We start from the raw sequence: 16,058 nt of genomic DNA on the forward strand, positions 1-16,058 counted from the left end.
CTCCTGACTGGCTGGTGAGCGTTGCGAAAGTACGGTCAATTTGCATCTTTCTCTTTTATTAGTGTAGATACATTAAACTATTAGTTTATTTTTGATGTTTCTATTTTGTTTCCATCACTGTAATTAGTGTACATTCAGGTAATCCTGTTAATAATATACTTTGGAATAGGTTTTGGTCTTAAATGCAAAACTCCTTGCCCTGGCCAGTGTGTTCAGTGGTTAGAGCATCAGCCTGTAGACTGAAGGGTCACTGGCCCGATTTCTGGTCAAGGGCACATACCTGGGTTGCAGGTTTGATCCCACATGTGCCCCACATGGGGAAGTAACCCACCAATATGTCTCTCTTACATGTATTTCTCTCTCTGTCTCCCTCCCTCTCTCTCTCCTTTCTACTCTCTCTAAAAATCAATGGAAAAAATATCCTCCAGTGAGGAGTAATAAAATAACAACACACACACACAAACAAAACCCCATTCCTTTTGTTCCCTCTATACAATCATTAATTAGACAATGACAACTATAGATACATGACCCTTACCATGTAATCCGTGTCCTTAAATGGTTTGTATGGCCAGTACACTAACTGCCAATATTTTAAAACCAGAAGATCCATAGATGTTATAGTCTGAATGTGTCTCACCACCCAAATTCATGTTGAATTATAATTTCCAAAGATGATGGTTTTAAGGGCCTTTGGGCAATTATTTGGCCATGATTACAGAGTGCTTGTGAACAAGTTTAGTGCCACATAAAAGAGGCTCCAGAGAGATCATATCCCTTTCCACCATGTGAGGGCACAGTGAGAAGGGGCCAGTAAGAACCAGAAAGAGGACCCTCATGAGAATGTGATCATGCTGCTGCCTTGATCTTGGGTTCCCATCCTACAGAACCAAGAGAGATAAGTTTCTGTTGGTTATAAGCAGCCCAAACAAAAACAATAGGTTGTGTATACCCCTGCTCTCCCTGTGCCAACAGATTGCTCCTAGTTTCTTTTAAAAAATAGCATCACTGGGCCCATCAACCCACATGACAAAAATCAGCTTATAGCTGAGTAGCAGCTATCTCTTTTTATGGGGCACACACATATAAAGCTCAAAGTACCCAACACTTAATCTCATTTCCAGTCCACATAAGTGATTTACAGGATCTGCCTAGAGGCCTTTGGATTTGCAACCCCTGGTGAAATCCAGTTTCCCTTTCTACCATCAAAGACAGAAAGTTCACAGTTAATTTGGTGTTCAACTTCAGAAGCAATACCTAGCCTAGATCTCTAGTCTAATCTCTTCTCTACTTCCTGGCATGGCTCCTGATCTTTTATCCCTTGTTTAATTATTTTATAATATATTAATCTAATTCAAACTCATAAATTATTCTATGAACAAGAATAATTTTTAAAAAGGTTTCCCCCCTAAAGTTCTTGGCTGCTCCTTTACTCTGTGATTTATACTATCAATCAAGTTCAATTCACCATTCTATTGGGATCTTAACTGTTACTGTATTAAATCCATAAATTAACTTTATTAATATTGTCATCTTTATTCTATTAAGACTACTCAGCAAGGAGTAGATTATATGTCTATCTCTTATTAGTTTTCTATTAAAATATTATAATTCTCTGTATTTGACTCCATATTTTTGTTAGGTTTTAGTTTTTAATAAAACAAGTATTATCTTTCTTATGTTTTGTCTACTGACAAATGACTGAATTCAGTTAGGCATATGCTTTATAACACATGATTTAAACATCTTATTTCAAGATACATTTTTTTTCAATCTAAACATGCAGGTTATAGTCCCTTGTAATTAGTTAATAGCATTATTTTTCTCTCTATTGACCTATACACATTCAATTTATCTTTTTTATATTACTTGTTGCAGCTAGTTATTTACAACAATCCACAATAAAAAATGTGATACCCTTGTTTTGTTTAATTTTAGACAGACTGTTTCAGCCATGAATAGAAATTCCATCAGCTTTCTTTCATGGCTTCAGACTTAAAATCTACTTTGACAATGGTGCCAAGGTAATTCAATGGGGAAGATATTCTATTCAATAAAAGATGATGGAAAAGTGGATTTTTGTATAGAAGGAAAAGATAAACCTCGACCTCTTCACACCATATGCAAACATGAAATGAAAATGGATCATAGACATAAATATGAGAGCTACATAAAAATAAAAAAGAAAAGAAAGCACAGAAAAAATACCTTTGAGACTTTAGGATACATCAGTAATTTCTTAGCTTGAACATGGAAAGTATAAACCATGAAAAAGACACATTTTGTGTATGATTGGTTTTAAATGTATCTAATAGATAAATTAGACTTTATTAAAATAAAAATATTCTGCTTGTCAAAAGATGTTCCGCATCATTGGTCATTAAAAATATGTGATTTAGAACCACAATGAGATACCACTATACACACATTACCATATTTTCCAGCGTATAAGACGACTTTTGAAACGAAAAAAAGTCAACCGAAAATCGGGGGTCGTCTTATATGCCGAGTATATTCCGAAAAACATCTCGATATGCCGCTAAACGAATTTTCCAGCTCGATCCCGCACCATCACTGCAAGACCCTCTCTCTAACTCAGCCAATCCAAGCAGGCTTTTTATGCATGTAAATTATACATGTTCTGTACCTGAAGCTACACTGTTCTAGTAAGAAGAACATGATGAGGATTTTGAAGGATTTTAAGCTCACAATGCTCCTCTGCCTAGAAAAACCTCTTATCATCCCAGTCAGTCTCAAACAAGCATTTTCTGCAAGTTCTTCATGTAATTTTCTTTCCAGATGATGCCATCATTGTTAATGTTCTCTTTTGGATTTCTTGTTTCTCGGTCAAGTTCATGGCATTGCCATTTGTGAAGAGACCTTCCATTTATCGTATCAATGTATGGTATATTACGGTATGTTCGAAAAATGTCATTCATTAAAAATTTAATTAAAAAAAGAACTGGTGTTGCCTCGGAAGTGGGGGGTAGTCTTATACAGTGAATATAGGCCTAAACCTATGTTTCAACTGTAAAATTAGGGGGTCGTCTTATACGCCGGAAAATACGGTAATTAAAATAGTTATAATTAAAAAGATTGACAATGCAAAATGTTAGTGAGGGGCTGCAGCAACTGTAACGCCCCTCCTTTCCTAGTGGCAATGCAAAATGGTGCAACCCTTCTGGAAAACAGTTTAGCAATTTCTTATAAAGTTAAACATGCCCTCACCGTGTGACTCAAGCAATTCCAAGCCTGGGGAATCTACCTATCAGTAATGAAAGACACGTCCATACAACACCATATACACAAAATTTCAAAGCAGTGTTATCTCCCCCTGCAAAAAAAATAATTTTAAATGTGGAAATAACCCAACTATCCAAAAAATAGTGAACAGATAAACGAAATGTGGTATACCCATGCTAGAATACTACTCAGTTATTAAAAAAGAACAAACCACTGATATATTAAATAGCATGGATGAATCTCAATAACATTTACTATGCTGTGCTTAAAAGACCACATGTAAAACCACTCTGTACTATATGATTCCACGTAATGAAATTCTAGAAAGGGCAAAACTAATACTGACCAAGAACAGATCAGTGGTTGCTTAGGGACAGAGCTGGGCAAGGACTGACAACAAAGGGGCCTGAGATAATTTTCTAAGGACCACAGCAGAAGTGTGGATTGTAGTAGAGGGGATACGACTGCATACAGTTACCAAAACTCAAACTGTACACTTACATTAGGTAAATTATTATAGGTAAATTATGCCTTAATAAAAGTATTAAAATATTTTAAGTTTCATTAAAAAATATATACTTTATAAAATCCAACTTAATCTAAGGAGTCCCAGTGTGTAGTAAAGAGTTTAAAACTGCTCAGACAAGAGGTCTGGACTTTGCCCTGGGCTTTTAGGAGTAATCTCGAAGCCTTCCAGCAGTCTTTATTTGCCTAGGGCACATGTGTCAAACATAAGGCCCGCGGGCCAAATCCATCCCACCAGGCCTTGCAATGTGGCCCGCACCCGCGCTGTCATCACTGCACTCCGCTGCGTTTCCATCACAATGACAGTTTATGACTGTTCAGTAAACCATTCGGCCCACGATTTAGGCTGTATTTTAGATTTTGGCCCCTTCTCTGATTGAGTTCGACACCCCTAGCCTAGGGCCTCAGGTCATAGCAGAGAGTTTAACAATGTGATTTAGGGGAGAGGTACGGGGAGGCCAGGCCATGCCAGGTAGGACGCAGGAAGTGGGTTAACGCAGGAAGTGGGTTGTCCAATTTTAGATCAGAAATATCATGTAGACTAGGAGTTCTGGATCATGTATGAGGAGCTGAAAACTGAACCAGATAGTGGCAAAGAACGATGCCTGAGTAATGAAATCCCAACAAAAATTCCGAACACTGAAGTTTGGGTGAGCTTTCTAGATGGCAGTACATCATCTGTACTTGTCACACATCAGTGCCAGGAAGGAAACATGCCCTGACTACTCTCTGGAGAAGAGCAACTGTAAGCTCTGCCCTATGTATTTCTTTCATTGACTGATTTTAATCTGTAGCCTTTCCCAGTGATAAGCTGTAACAGTGAGTAGAAGAGATTTCAGTGAGTTCCGAGAGGCTTTCTGGCAATTATAGAACCTATGGGGGGTTGTCTTGTGGACCCCTGAACTTACATGTGGTGTCAGAGTGAGATTGGCTGGCTATGTGTGGGCTATGTACACTACTAGAATTTCTCAGTTGCCCTCAACGCTCATATCCAGTTATACATAGATAGGTGGGAAAACTGGTGACTCTAAAAATCCACAGTTGAAGTAGTTAATAATTACCTAAATCTATGACCTCTTTTCTCCTGATGAGAGTTTTTTTAGAATCTTCACAGTTGCCTGTTTAACCTGGAACCAAACCTGATAGTGAGACTCTGGTTTGAAATGTTTACCTTAGACTGACTAGTATACACACCCAGGCAAGTAACACAGAGAAAGCCCAACCAACCCATCCTTGCTTTGGGACACACATGCATGTCATCTAATTCTGTTAAGTAACTTTTTACCTCCCTATTTAGAACCTGCTAAACATTTCCACTTTCTGCAATTTCTAAGGTATGCAGTTGTATATCTTCTTTCAAATTGCTAGCAGTATCATCCATAGCAAGTATTATTCTAGAGGCAGAATTACACTTGTAATACAGATATTACCTTTTTAGAGTTCTAAAAAAAATGTTAGGCTAAAGAATAGTATGGTTACAAAATGAAAAAATATATATATATATATTCCAAATATGCCTCCATAAATTCACCTTCTGAACAGTTAGCTCTCATTTTTACAACTTCTAAAATGTGACATCAGAGAAAAATTGAAGTTTAAGAAAAATTGAATAAATACAGGATGTTTTCATTTAGAACCCTCATAAATGTTACTGTTTCTAAATGCTTATAAATTTGTGGAGACATGAGCCCACAAATGCAAGTTCAAGTGAAGTATCGACACAGGCTGCTCTATTTCACGTTGAGCCAAACTGGGTGAGGAAGTAAGTTAATGCTGAAATCAGAGTTATTTAACAGGAGACAGAGGGGAGCGCACATTCTCTCAAAGCAAAGCCAGAACTGTCAAAGTCTGAGAGTGTCTCCGTGTGTTCAGAATTATCCCTGAGTGTGGGAATGAGCAAGTGACCTACTGGGCCGCTCTGAAGAATACTCCAAACACTGCGCAACTCAGGCATCAACGCAGGGAATAAAGGTTCTACTTTACCTCTCTCCTAAACCTCTGCAACTCCACAAGACAGAGTCGGGACTCCTTCCTGTTTTTGCTATTTAGCCTGGTCTATAGAACTCCAACCGGTAGCGTCAGCTCATGCTCTTCAGCCAACAAGAACCAAGCTTGGCACTCTAACTCAAATTCCATCGCCACTAGAGATGGCCCTTGAAGCCACTGCTCAAGAACCCTCGGGACCATTCGTTCACCAGGTTTCCTCCATCATCACTGTGTGTGCCCCACTTCCAGAGACGTTCTTTATTTGATTTCCCCTGCTAGAATGCAGGCTCTTCTCTGAACCCACCCAAACGGAGCACTAAGACTCTACTGAAAATGAGTGTCCCTGAATTCCCACTCCCTGCCACCCCCCATTACTGGCTAAGAGATTTTTCAATCCACAAGGACAATTTAGAACCAAGGTGCTACTGTGAAGAGGAGGAGGTGAGAGAGATTGAAGCATAAGGATTTAACCCACTGTCACTGAAGGAGACGGACTATGACGACCCGCAGAATATATTATAGCTACATAGTATATAGGCTGCGTGCATCTAGAAGCTGAGAACAACTCCTAACTGACAGTCAGCAGGGAAATGGGACCGCAGGCCTACAGCCACATGAGAACTGAATTTTGCCGGCAGCCTAAGTAAGTTTGTTAGAAGATTCATTCCCTGGAGCCTCTAGGGAGGGAGGCAGCCCTAACGACACTTTAATTTCAGACCTGTGAAATCTGGAGAAGGGAACCAGCTGAGCCACACTGTGCACAGACTTCTGATTTATAGAACCTTGTTGTTTTAAGCCACGTAGTTTGTTACAACAGCAGTAGAAACTAATGCAGCGGTGGTCCCAATGTTACCACCCAACTGCCTTATGTTCCTCTCCCCACCAGCCTGCTGTTAGGAACACAGGAAACTAGAGTCACCCGCTTCTCATTATACAACACTTTCATAGGCTGACCCACATTGCACTGTCATAGCTTATCTGAGTGTCTTGTCTTCCTCACTTGAATGCAACCTCTTCAAGGACACTGACTATGGGTGTCTTTTTCTTCTTTTTAATTTTCTTCAATGTATACTGATTGCACACAATGTAAAAGAATAAATGAGTGTAAAAGAAAATCAAAACCACCCTTAATTCACCAGTTAACCACACTGTTGACATTTTCTTGTCATTTTATATTTTTCTATGCACATGTATATCTTTATATATGTAAATAAAAATCATACAATCTATATTGCTTTTAACCTATTTTCTATTAATGTTATGTAGATACTAGAGGCCTGGTGCACAAAAATCGTGCACTTGGGGATGGGGGTGGGGTCCCTCAGCCCAGATTGTGAGAGGATGCAGGCCAGGCTGAGGAACCCGACCAGTGCTCGATCAGCGCCAGGGAGGGATACAGGAGGTTGGCCATATTAGGCTTTAATTATAAAGAATTCCATGTCAATTGACATAATTCTACACCAAACTGATATGGAAGTTGGGGGTGGGGGAGAAGGCTTCCTGTCTGGGAGCAATTACTATTGTATAATTACTATAATTATCATCTTCATCATCATTGTATGTTTAAAAGTTGATACCTACACTTTAAAGCTATCTTTATGGTTTGGAAAATTGTAGGCAATGTAGAATGTGTGAGAAGAGGTGTTTTTGGAACTGTCAACGTAAGTTCAAAATATGTTGTTATCACCACCCCACTCCCCAAGACCAAAAAAACACTGGCTGTAAGCCATACTCATGCCATGTGGTACCATTACCACTAATCACCATAGCTGAGCTACAAAACAAGTCATTTTCTCCTCCAGGCTGTGGCTGGCTCTCACAAATATTTGACAGGATGTTTTAAGGAGGCTACACACTAGGCAATCTTAAAGGTCCCTTTCATCTCTGGCACTTTATGGCTCTAAGATAAATTAGCTTTTTTAAATTGAGCCATTCTCAGAACCTTATGTAAAGCATTGTTTCTATGCAGAAAAGTTCTATACATCTTACGTGACCACTTTAAAAATCAACTTTGGGAACATAATCTATGTTTTTCATAAAATATTATCTGCCATTTTCTTCTATATCCTTATTACTGTAGAAAACAAATTATCAGGTCAAAAATACTATTTGGCGAAGAGCACATTAAAATTAAAGAAAAGAAAATATTGCCTTTTCTTTACTATTAATAGGATTCTTAGCATCATCTTGGCATCTTAAATTTTCTGATAGAACAAGTCAAAGGCGTTCCTTTCCCCGTCCCTCCTTCCTATTTATTGCCATTCACTAAGCCTTTCTGAAGTAACTTTTAAGTGCAGTTATGTAAAACACGGGGTCCAGGGGGACTGAGTTGGGCACTGTGGCAGATAATTAGGGGTAAATGCCCCAAATTATCCCTACGTCCTAGAATTTATGCCCTCATGTATAAAAGACATGACTTTGGGTGGGACCTGTGACTTGCTTCTAAATAGTAGAACATGGCAAAGGGAATGGGATGCCGCTTCTATAAACACATTATATAAGTCTGTAACTTCCATTTTGCCAGCAGACTCTGTGGATGCTCCCCCTGGTTGGCTCTGAAGTGAGCCGCCACAGGGAGTGGTTTAGGCCCCAAGGGGAGGCCCACCCAGCACGCAGCCAGAGAGTCCTCCCCCTGACAGCCAGGAAATAGCTAAGGCTTTCAGTTCAACAACCCCCCCCCCCCCCCCCCCCCCCCCCCCCCCAAGGCTGTGCTGCCCACAACCACAAAGGGGAACTTTCCTGGAAGGGGAACTTTCCCAGCAGAGTCCAGTCCTGACCCACACCTTAACTACACAGCCTGGGAGAGACTGAAGCAGGAGATCCTCTTCAGCCATGTCCGGACTCCTGACCACAGAAATGGTGAGACAGTAATGTGCCTGCATCCCATTTTAAGCCACTTTTATGTAATAGTGTTACCTCGCTACTGATAATTAATACAGGTGAAATCATAGAATATAACCAGAGAACAACATAGAGGCAACAGAAGAACAAATGTGAAACAGGAAAGTTCAGGTAATAAAGGTAAGATCACGACAGATAAAGTTAACTTTGAAATACTTCATAAAGAGACGAGTTATGAAGCTCACTTTATGTCTTTCAAGAATTCATTGGCAGAGAGGTAGGGGAAACAACACAGAGGCAGAGTCAACTGAATATCAGCGCTACCACACTGGGAACAGTGAGAGAAGGGCTGAATCATGGGAGGCTGGAGTGGCAGGAGCTGAGTGGGCTCGTTTTTGATACTATAGGCCAGTGGTTGGCAAACTCATTAGTCAACAGAGCCGAATATCAATAGTACAACGATTGAAATTTCTTTTGAAAGCCAAATTTTTTAAAACTTAAACTTCTTCTAACACCACTTCTTCAAAATAGACTCGTCCAGGACATGGTATTTTGTGGAAGAGCCACACTCAAGGGGCCAAAGAGCCGCATGGGGCTCGCGAGCTGCTGTTTGCCGACCATGGTTATAGGCAACTAAAAGAAAGGCTCCTCAGCAGGGCAATGACAACCAGGTGTTTTAAAGAACTTACTCTTATCACAGTATAAAGAATGGGGAAGACTAGAGATAAGACCAGGAAGGAATATGCTAGCACAAGTCTTCATGAGAGGCCAACAAACACATGAGGGGGGAAAGGTTCACACTCATGAATAATCGAAGACATACAAATCAAAACTATAAAGAAACACTTTTTGGTTGATCAAATTAGTTAAAAATAAAAACTAGTAAGACTAGCAAAGGTAAAGCAATCGTAATTCAATAAGCCCTCATACCCACAGTTGGTGGGAATGTAAACGGAACAGCTTATATGGGAAGCCATTCAAAAATATGCATTACTAATCTTAAACTATTCAGACCCTCAGACTCAGTAATTCACTTCTTAGGACATACTCTAAAAAGAAAATAAATGTACTTACTCATTCAACAAACATTTAATTGAGTGCCTACTATGTCCTAGGTACTGAGGCTATAGCAATGAACAAAACAAACTTCATCTCTGTTCTGTCTCTTAGAAGAGACATTTAGCAAATAATCACAAAATAAATGTACACTTACACATATTACCGGACACATATTACACATTTTATCGGACACAATGAGATTATTTTTAAATACTTGATTTAAATTTGTGAGATAAAAAAAAGATTTTTTTAAAAATTTATTTATACTGAGAACTGAAGGATGAAGAATGGGAGAATTATTTTTTCTGATAGTGAAAACAATATTCATGAAGGCAAGAAAGAGTTAGTCGCATTCAAGATTTTAGAGGACTCATTCATTAACTTATTCAAAAAATATGTATGGAAGTCCTAGTAAGTACTAGGTACTGGAGATAGGTACTGGAGATGAGGATCAAGTTGAGGTTATAGCAGACAAAACAGGTGTAAAATTATGCATTGAATAGCTACAGAAGGTTCGGGCATTCATAATAAAGCCAACAATGTCTGAGGAAATGAGTGAAAAAGGAGAAAACCAATGCATTTAGCAGAAAAAAAAGGAGAGGATGGAATAAAGGTAACAAAGATTTTCTGCCTCTTCCCAAATGCAGACTTACCTGAGAAACATTTGTTCAAAATGTACCATTTTTTTAAAAGTACAATGTGTGTGTGTATATATATATATGTGTGTGTGTGTGTGTATACATATATATATACACACACACACACACACACTTAGATGGATCAGCACTAAAATGCTCATGTGCAGAGAAGAGGCAGGTAGAGATGAAACAGACCAGTAAATGATAAACCTACACATGAGTTAGGGCATCTCTGTACTTCAGAAATTACTTCTCCTACATGAATGGCTCTTGACTGTGTTAAGCATTCAGGGAAAAAGGAACCACTTTTTTGTAATAATAGCAGAGTCTCTTTGTAAGAGGTCAAAAGGTACATAGAATAATCCACGGATGTGAAATCAAAAATTGACCAAATGAACCTCCATTAGGTTAAGTGTGAAAAGTGACATTTACACAAACCTTATAATGAGAATGTTCTTGGAGTCATCAGCCAGTTGTAAAGGGAGCCACAAAAATAATTAGAACCTCGTGTGAGCAGCACACCTGAGGGATACAGTCCTTTCTTCCTATTTCCTGAATTACCGAAACGGTAATATTTTATGTTTGGTACATGTCAACAGCATTAAAGAGTTAAGTAGTATTTGACAGCATGGAAACTAGCTACATTAAAAAAGAAAAAGAAAAAAAAACAGAAAAAAAAAGATATGTGGAACTCATTTTTTTTTTGCAACTTCTACATGAAACTAAAATTATTTCAAAATTAAAAAGTAAAAGCAAAAAATATAGAGATAGTCTTGCTATGAGAAATAACACAAGGCCTAAAATTTGTGTGAATTTCATGAGGCAATCAGAAAGGATAAAGGAAACAACCCTGAGATTCTGGTTTTCACTTCTCCTGTCACGGGATGCAGGTGCAAACAAGAGGAAAGGTCATGGTCCACGTTGGATGTTCCACTGCCCACCAGATGTTTGGAAAAGTCATGTCAGTATCTCTCAGATTCCACTACATGCACCTCACAGGGTGGTGTCATATGCTTGTTGACTATGGTGTGCTCCACAAATATTCATTATTATCATTTAAAATTTTATGTAGGCCTGGCTGGCATGGTTCAGTGGTTGAGCATTGATCTATGAACCAGGAGGTCACAGTTCGATTCCTCATCAGGGCACATGCCTGGGTTGCGGGCTCGATCACCAGTGTGAGATGTGCAGGAGGCAGTGGATCAGTGATTCTCTCTCTTCGTTGATGTTTCTCTCTCTTTAAAATCAATAAAACTATACTTAAAAATAAATAAAGTTTTATATATATAAACTTTATTATTCCTTCATTAAATGGAAGAACATCTCTGAGATGTGATTAACTACTAGGATTTCTTCACATTTGTAAAATTACCAAATTAATCTTATACTTTCCAGTAGGGACCCAGATTTGACCAACAGGTTTATCTCATAATAAATATAGTTATTATACCCTGGAAAGTGCTTCATAATAAAAATACAGTCTAAAAACTATTTTTAAAATCTCCTTAGCCTTTCCAATACAGTTCATTGAGTTTGTTAACCGGTTACTTTAAAATTAGTTTAGTTAATTCTGAAGTCCTGTCTTTATTTATTAGACCTGTCTAATAAAGTTTGATGGAGACATAAATATATAGTTTGAACAAATATACTAACATCATACATAAATTATGATTGATAAAACATATTTTCTCCTGAGACATTAAAAATAAAATAGTTCTTTTGAAGAAAAAAACACACACACACAATTAAGTCAGAAATTTCATGAAATCCAAAAGATGACCTTGAGAACACAAAACAAATTTTAATGTCTGACAAAACAAATGCATCTTGTATAAAATTGGATTGATGTATACTTATAAATTATGCATTGCAAGATGTTTCATTATAACTTTAATGCTTCAAAATCCATTATCATCCCTCTGTCTCCCATCAAATATAATTGTAGGAAGAAAAATATCATGTTCTTTTCTGTACAACCATAAAGCTAACGGGAAAACAAGTACAAGAGCAGCTCACTCAAATCAAGCTTTTCCTCATTGAAACCTCAAGGTACCCCATTTTAACATGGCGGCTAATTTTGTTTCCTGGAAAATGTATTTATAGGCCAGAAATGATTCAAGTGGACAGTTATAAAAAAATCAACAGGAGTCATATAAAAATGATATTCAGTAAGATAGCTTTAAAACAGTAAGAAAAGCAGACTTCTTCCCGCCCCCTTTCAAAATTTCATTGTGTTCATCATTCAGCAACATTCTACTCACTTCCGATGGGTGTGGTCCATGCCACTGTTTGGTATTGATTCCAACTCTGCATTTTTCTGCCCACAGATATTTCCATAGCTGTCGTATCCTGACACTAGTCTCGCTGCTGCACCTGTTGCTACTGAAAAGCCACAAATAAATCCCTAGGGAGAAAAACAGAAAAAAACACACATACAAATAAATCATTTCAATAGCAACAGTCACTACTTGATACGATAATGAGCTTCTTTTGTCTGTTGAAGGAACAAAGAGCTCTTTCCTTGTTGCAAACACTATTCCACTGTTTTCCTAGGATTTCACATAAGCAGCACAAAGTAGTCCCGGGAAACACTATTTACTAGCATAACAAAAGAAATCTCTAAGCTTTTACATCATAAGATCGTCTTTGCATTTTATACTAATAATAGCAGCCTCTCTGTATGGAACATCTGCTCTATGCCAGGCTCTGTACTGGGTGCTTACCATACATTACAGCTAACCCTCATGATGAGGAAACTGAGGCCCAGAGAGGTTCAATACTTTTTCCAAGGACACAGGACAGAATCAAACCCAGCTTTCTTCTTCTTTCTTTCTTTCTTTTTTTTTACTTTTATTTGGCTGTAAAGGAGTCCTATTAAATAAACAATAGCAATGGATGGAAGAAAAAACACACACCAAAAAACAATAAGTCTGTGGGTTTTGAAGTATTATCACTTCAGTGCACACAACTTCTATTTGCTTCCTGCAGTGAAACTGTATATAAGCCAAAGAATTACACCACGAAGCACTGCCACGCCCTTAATATTGGAGAAGCCAGGAGAGTGAGGCCCAGGCCTGGGTGCCAAAAAAGGCCACTTCATTTCAAGGGAACACGTTTCAGTTCAGTGCCAAAGGCAAAGGGCAGATGCCTCACGGCTGAATTAGGCTCGCTAAGTGGAGGAGCGCTAACGTCTGTATTCCACTGCAGACTGCTGGGCGAGTAGACAGTAAGTGAATTACCATTGATACACTGAATTGGGAGGGAAGTCTAGGGTTAAGACACATTCTTGATCATTATCGATACAAGCTTCAGTTTTTGTTATCTTTATTCAAGTGGCTAATGAAGGCAGAGATGGCCACTATTTACCAATCATAACCAAGTATCATGAGTAGTACCAAGGAGCCCTGCTAGATCTTGGGCCTGCAGTGGTAAGAATTATCTATACTCATATGAGGTTCCTCAGAGAATAGTATTCCTCTCTTAAACATGCTTCCCTGAAAAGGTGAACAAATTCTTTCTTTCTTTTTTCTAAATAATCTCTATTTTTATCATTTAGTATGAAAAGTGAGGCAGGAAGAGTAGAGTGTATAGCTCTGGTAGTAGAAACTTCTTGAAACTACACTTCGTAAGAAAGTGGACTTGTAGCGACTATCTCTGATTTGCTATATTTGCTCTCTAATCCTTGCCAAGTTACTTTAACTCTCTGTACCTTAATTTACTGACCGGTAAAATGGAGATAGTGGTAGCTCATAAGGCTGCTGTAAGGATTAAATGAAATAATCCAATAAAGTGGTAAGATTTCAATAAATATTAAGAGGTTGATAAATAAGAGATGAATAAATATTAGCTATTATTGTTAGACATGAGAACATGCTATAATGCAAAATTTTTCAAACTTTTGACATATGTGTACCCCTTCTATAATTTTCGTAACACTGAGTACCCCTCATACTCATGAGAATGTAGAATTAGGCGCAGCTAAGCACAGTGCAGTGCATATTCCCACCAAACTCCGGTGCAACGCGTACCCCCACCAAACTCTTCCCATATCCCTGGGTGTATGCGTACCATACTTTGGGAAACACTGCTATAATGGAAAGACCATGAACTTTGGATCAGATAACCCTGCACTGATCAATTTTCTCCTTGTGTGAACTTGAACAAAATTCAAGAAATAAAATGGCTAAACTCTCCAATAGGGATCTTTAACAAAAAGCATCACAGAGTAATAGGAAGGGAACCAAAAAGACCTGATTCACACCCTCCATCGGTCTCTAACTACTTGTGTGACTTTGTCCAAATTACCTACTAAGAGTGTCTCCTCTTCATCCCTAACACAGAGTACTGAGGCTTCTTACCCGAGGTTTCAGTTACCCATAGTCAACCATGGCTTGAAAATATTAAATGGAAAATTCCAGAAATAAAACTATTCATAAGTTTTAAATTGCATGGTGTTCTGAGTAGTGTGACGAAATCTCACTCCATACCCATCCCACCTGGGACGTGAATCATCCTTTTGTCCAGGGTCTCCAGGCTGTATGGGCTACCTCCCCAACAGTCACTTAGTAGCTCTCTTTGTTATCAGATCAACTGCCACAGTATCACAGTGCTTGTGCTCAAATCACCCTTATTTTGCTTAAGAATGGCTCCAAGGTATGAGTAGAGATGCTGGCAATTCGGATATGCCAGAGAGAAGCCCTAAAGTATTTCCTGTAAGTGAAACTGTATGCATATCTAGGAAAAAACATAGTATAGTTGGGTTCAATTTTGGAACCCACTGGGAGTCCTGGTAGGTATCCCCTGTGAATAAGTGGGAGACTATTTGTTGTTTTTTTGTCAATTCTCACCTGAGGATGTTTTTCCCATTGGTTTTAGAGTGGAAGAAAGGAGGAAGGAGAGAGGGAGGGAGAGAGAGAGGGAGGGAGGGAGGGAGGGAGGGAGGGAGGGAGGGAGGGAGGGAGAGAGAGAGAGAGAGAGAGAGAGAGAGAGAGAGAGAGAGAGAGAGAGAAACATTGATGTAAGAGAGGCACACTGATGGGTTGCCTCCCACACACACCCCAACCATGACTGGGGAATCAAACCTGCAACCCAGATATGTGCCCTTTCCTGGATTCAAACCCTGCACTCTTTGGTGCTCAAGCTGATGCTCTAATCACTAAGCAGCACTGGCCAGGGTTGGGGAGGGGAGACTATTATAATACCTATTTCACAATATAATGATGAGCACTAAAAGTGATAATACATATCTAGGCCCTAACTGGTCTGATACACGGCAGATAATCAACATATGGTAGCTGTTAGGAGTAAATTTGTGTTAAGTCAGACTAAAGAGTTTGACTAAACAAAAACCCCTTCAGTTCTCTATTTTGGAACAAAAAAATTTTGGAGGATAAAATTGAGAACCATTGTCAGTAATTGTGTTACTACACGGAAATATTCAGACCACAGTTACAATCAATCTTCTTTCAATACTAGTCTAAAATAGCCAAGACCTTACATAATTAAGATTATGCTCTTTCACTTTTCATAGGAATTTTCTTCTTATGCTTGATACGTACCTAGTGTTGCAGATTCCTTTAAATGATGTGTGATTTCCCCTTCTATTTTTAATAGTACCGTTGGACACGTGGATTTTGTGGGTTTGTGTTTGTTTGTTTTTTAATCGGAGCGTAAGTGATAAATGTCACAGATATATGGTAAAATGGAGCGCTAACATATTTTCCTATCGCCCATGTAGCTCCCCAAAGCATTTGAGTAGAGAGGGTG

The 16,058-nt window shown here is 38.7% G+C and overlaps 1 protein-coding gene across 10 annotated transcripts in view; it reads right to left on the reverse strand.

Moving 5' to 3' along the window:
- SLC44A1 (solute carrier family 44 member 1) overlaps positions 1–16,058 on the reverse strand; it is a 146,481-nt gene that overhangs the window by 82,805 nt on the left and 47,618 nt on the right. For all 10 annotated transcript variants that reach the window (XM_036433140.2, XM_036433135.2, XM_036433134.2 and 7 more), the window contains one exon: positions 12,554–12,696. In XM_036433140.2, the coding sequence (XP_036289033.1) occupies positions 12,554–12,696 (143 nt within the window). The remainder of the gene's footprint in view (positions 1–12,553; positions 12,697–16,058) is intronic.

The sequence above is a fragment of the Pipistrellus kuhlii genome, unplaced genomic scaffold, assembly GCF_014108245.1.
Source record: "Pipistrellus kuhlii isolate mPipKuh1 unplaced genomic scaffold, mPipKuh1.p scaffold_m20_p_12, whole genome shotgun sequence".
Taxonomy (NCBI): domain Eukaryota; kingdom Metazoa; phylum Chordata; class Mammalia; order Chiroptera; family Vespertilionidae; genus Pipistrellus; species Pipistrellus kuhlii.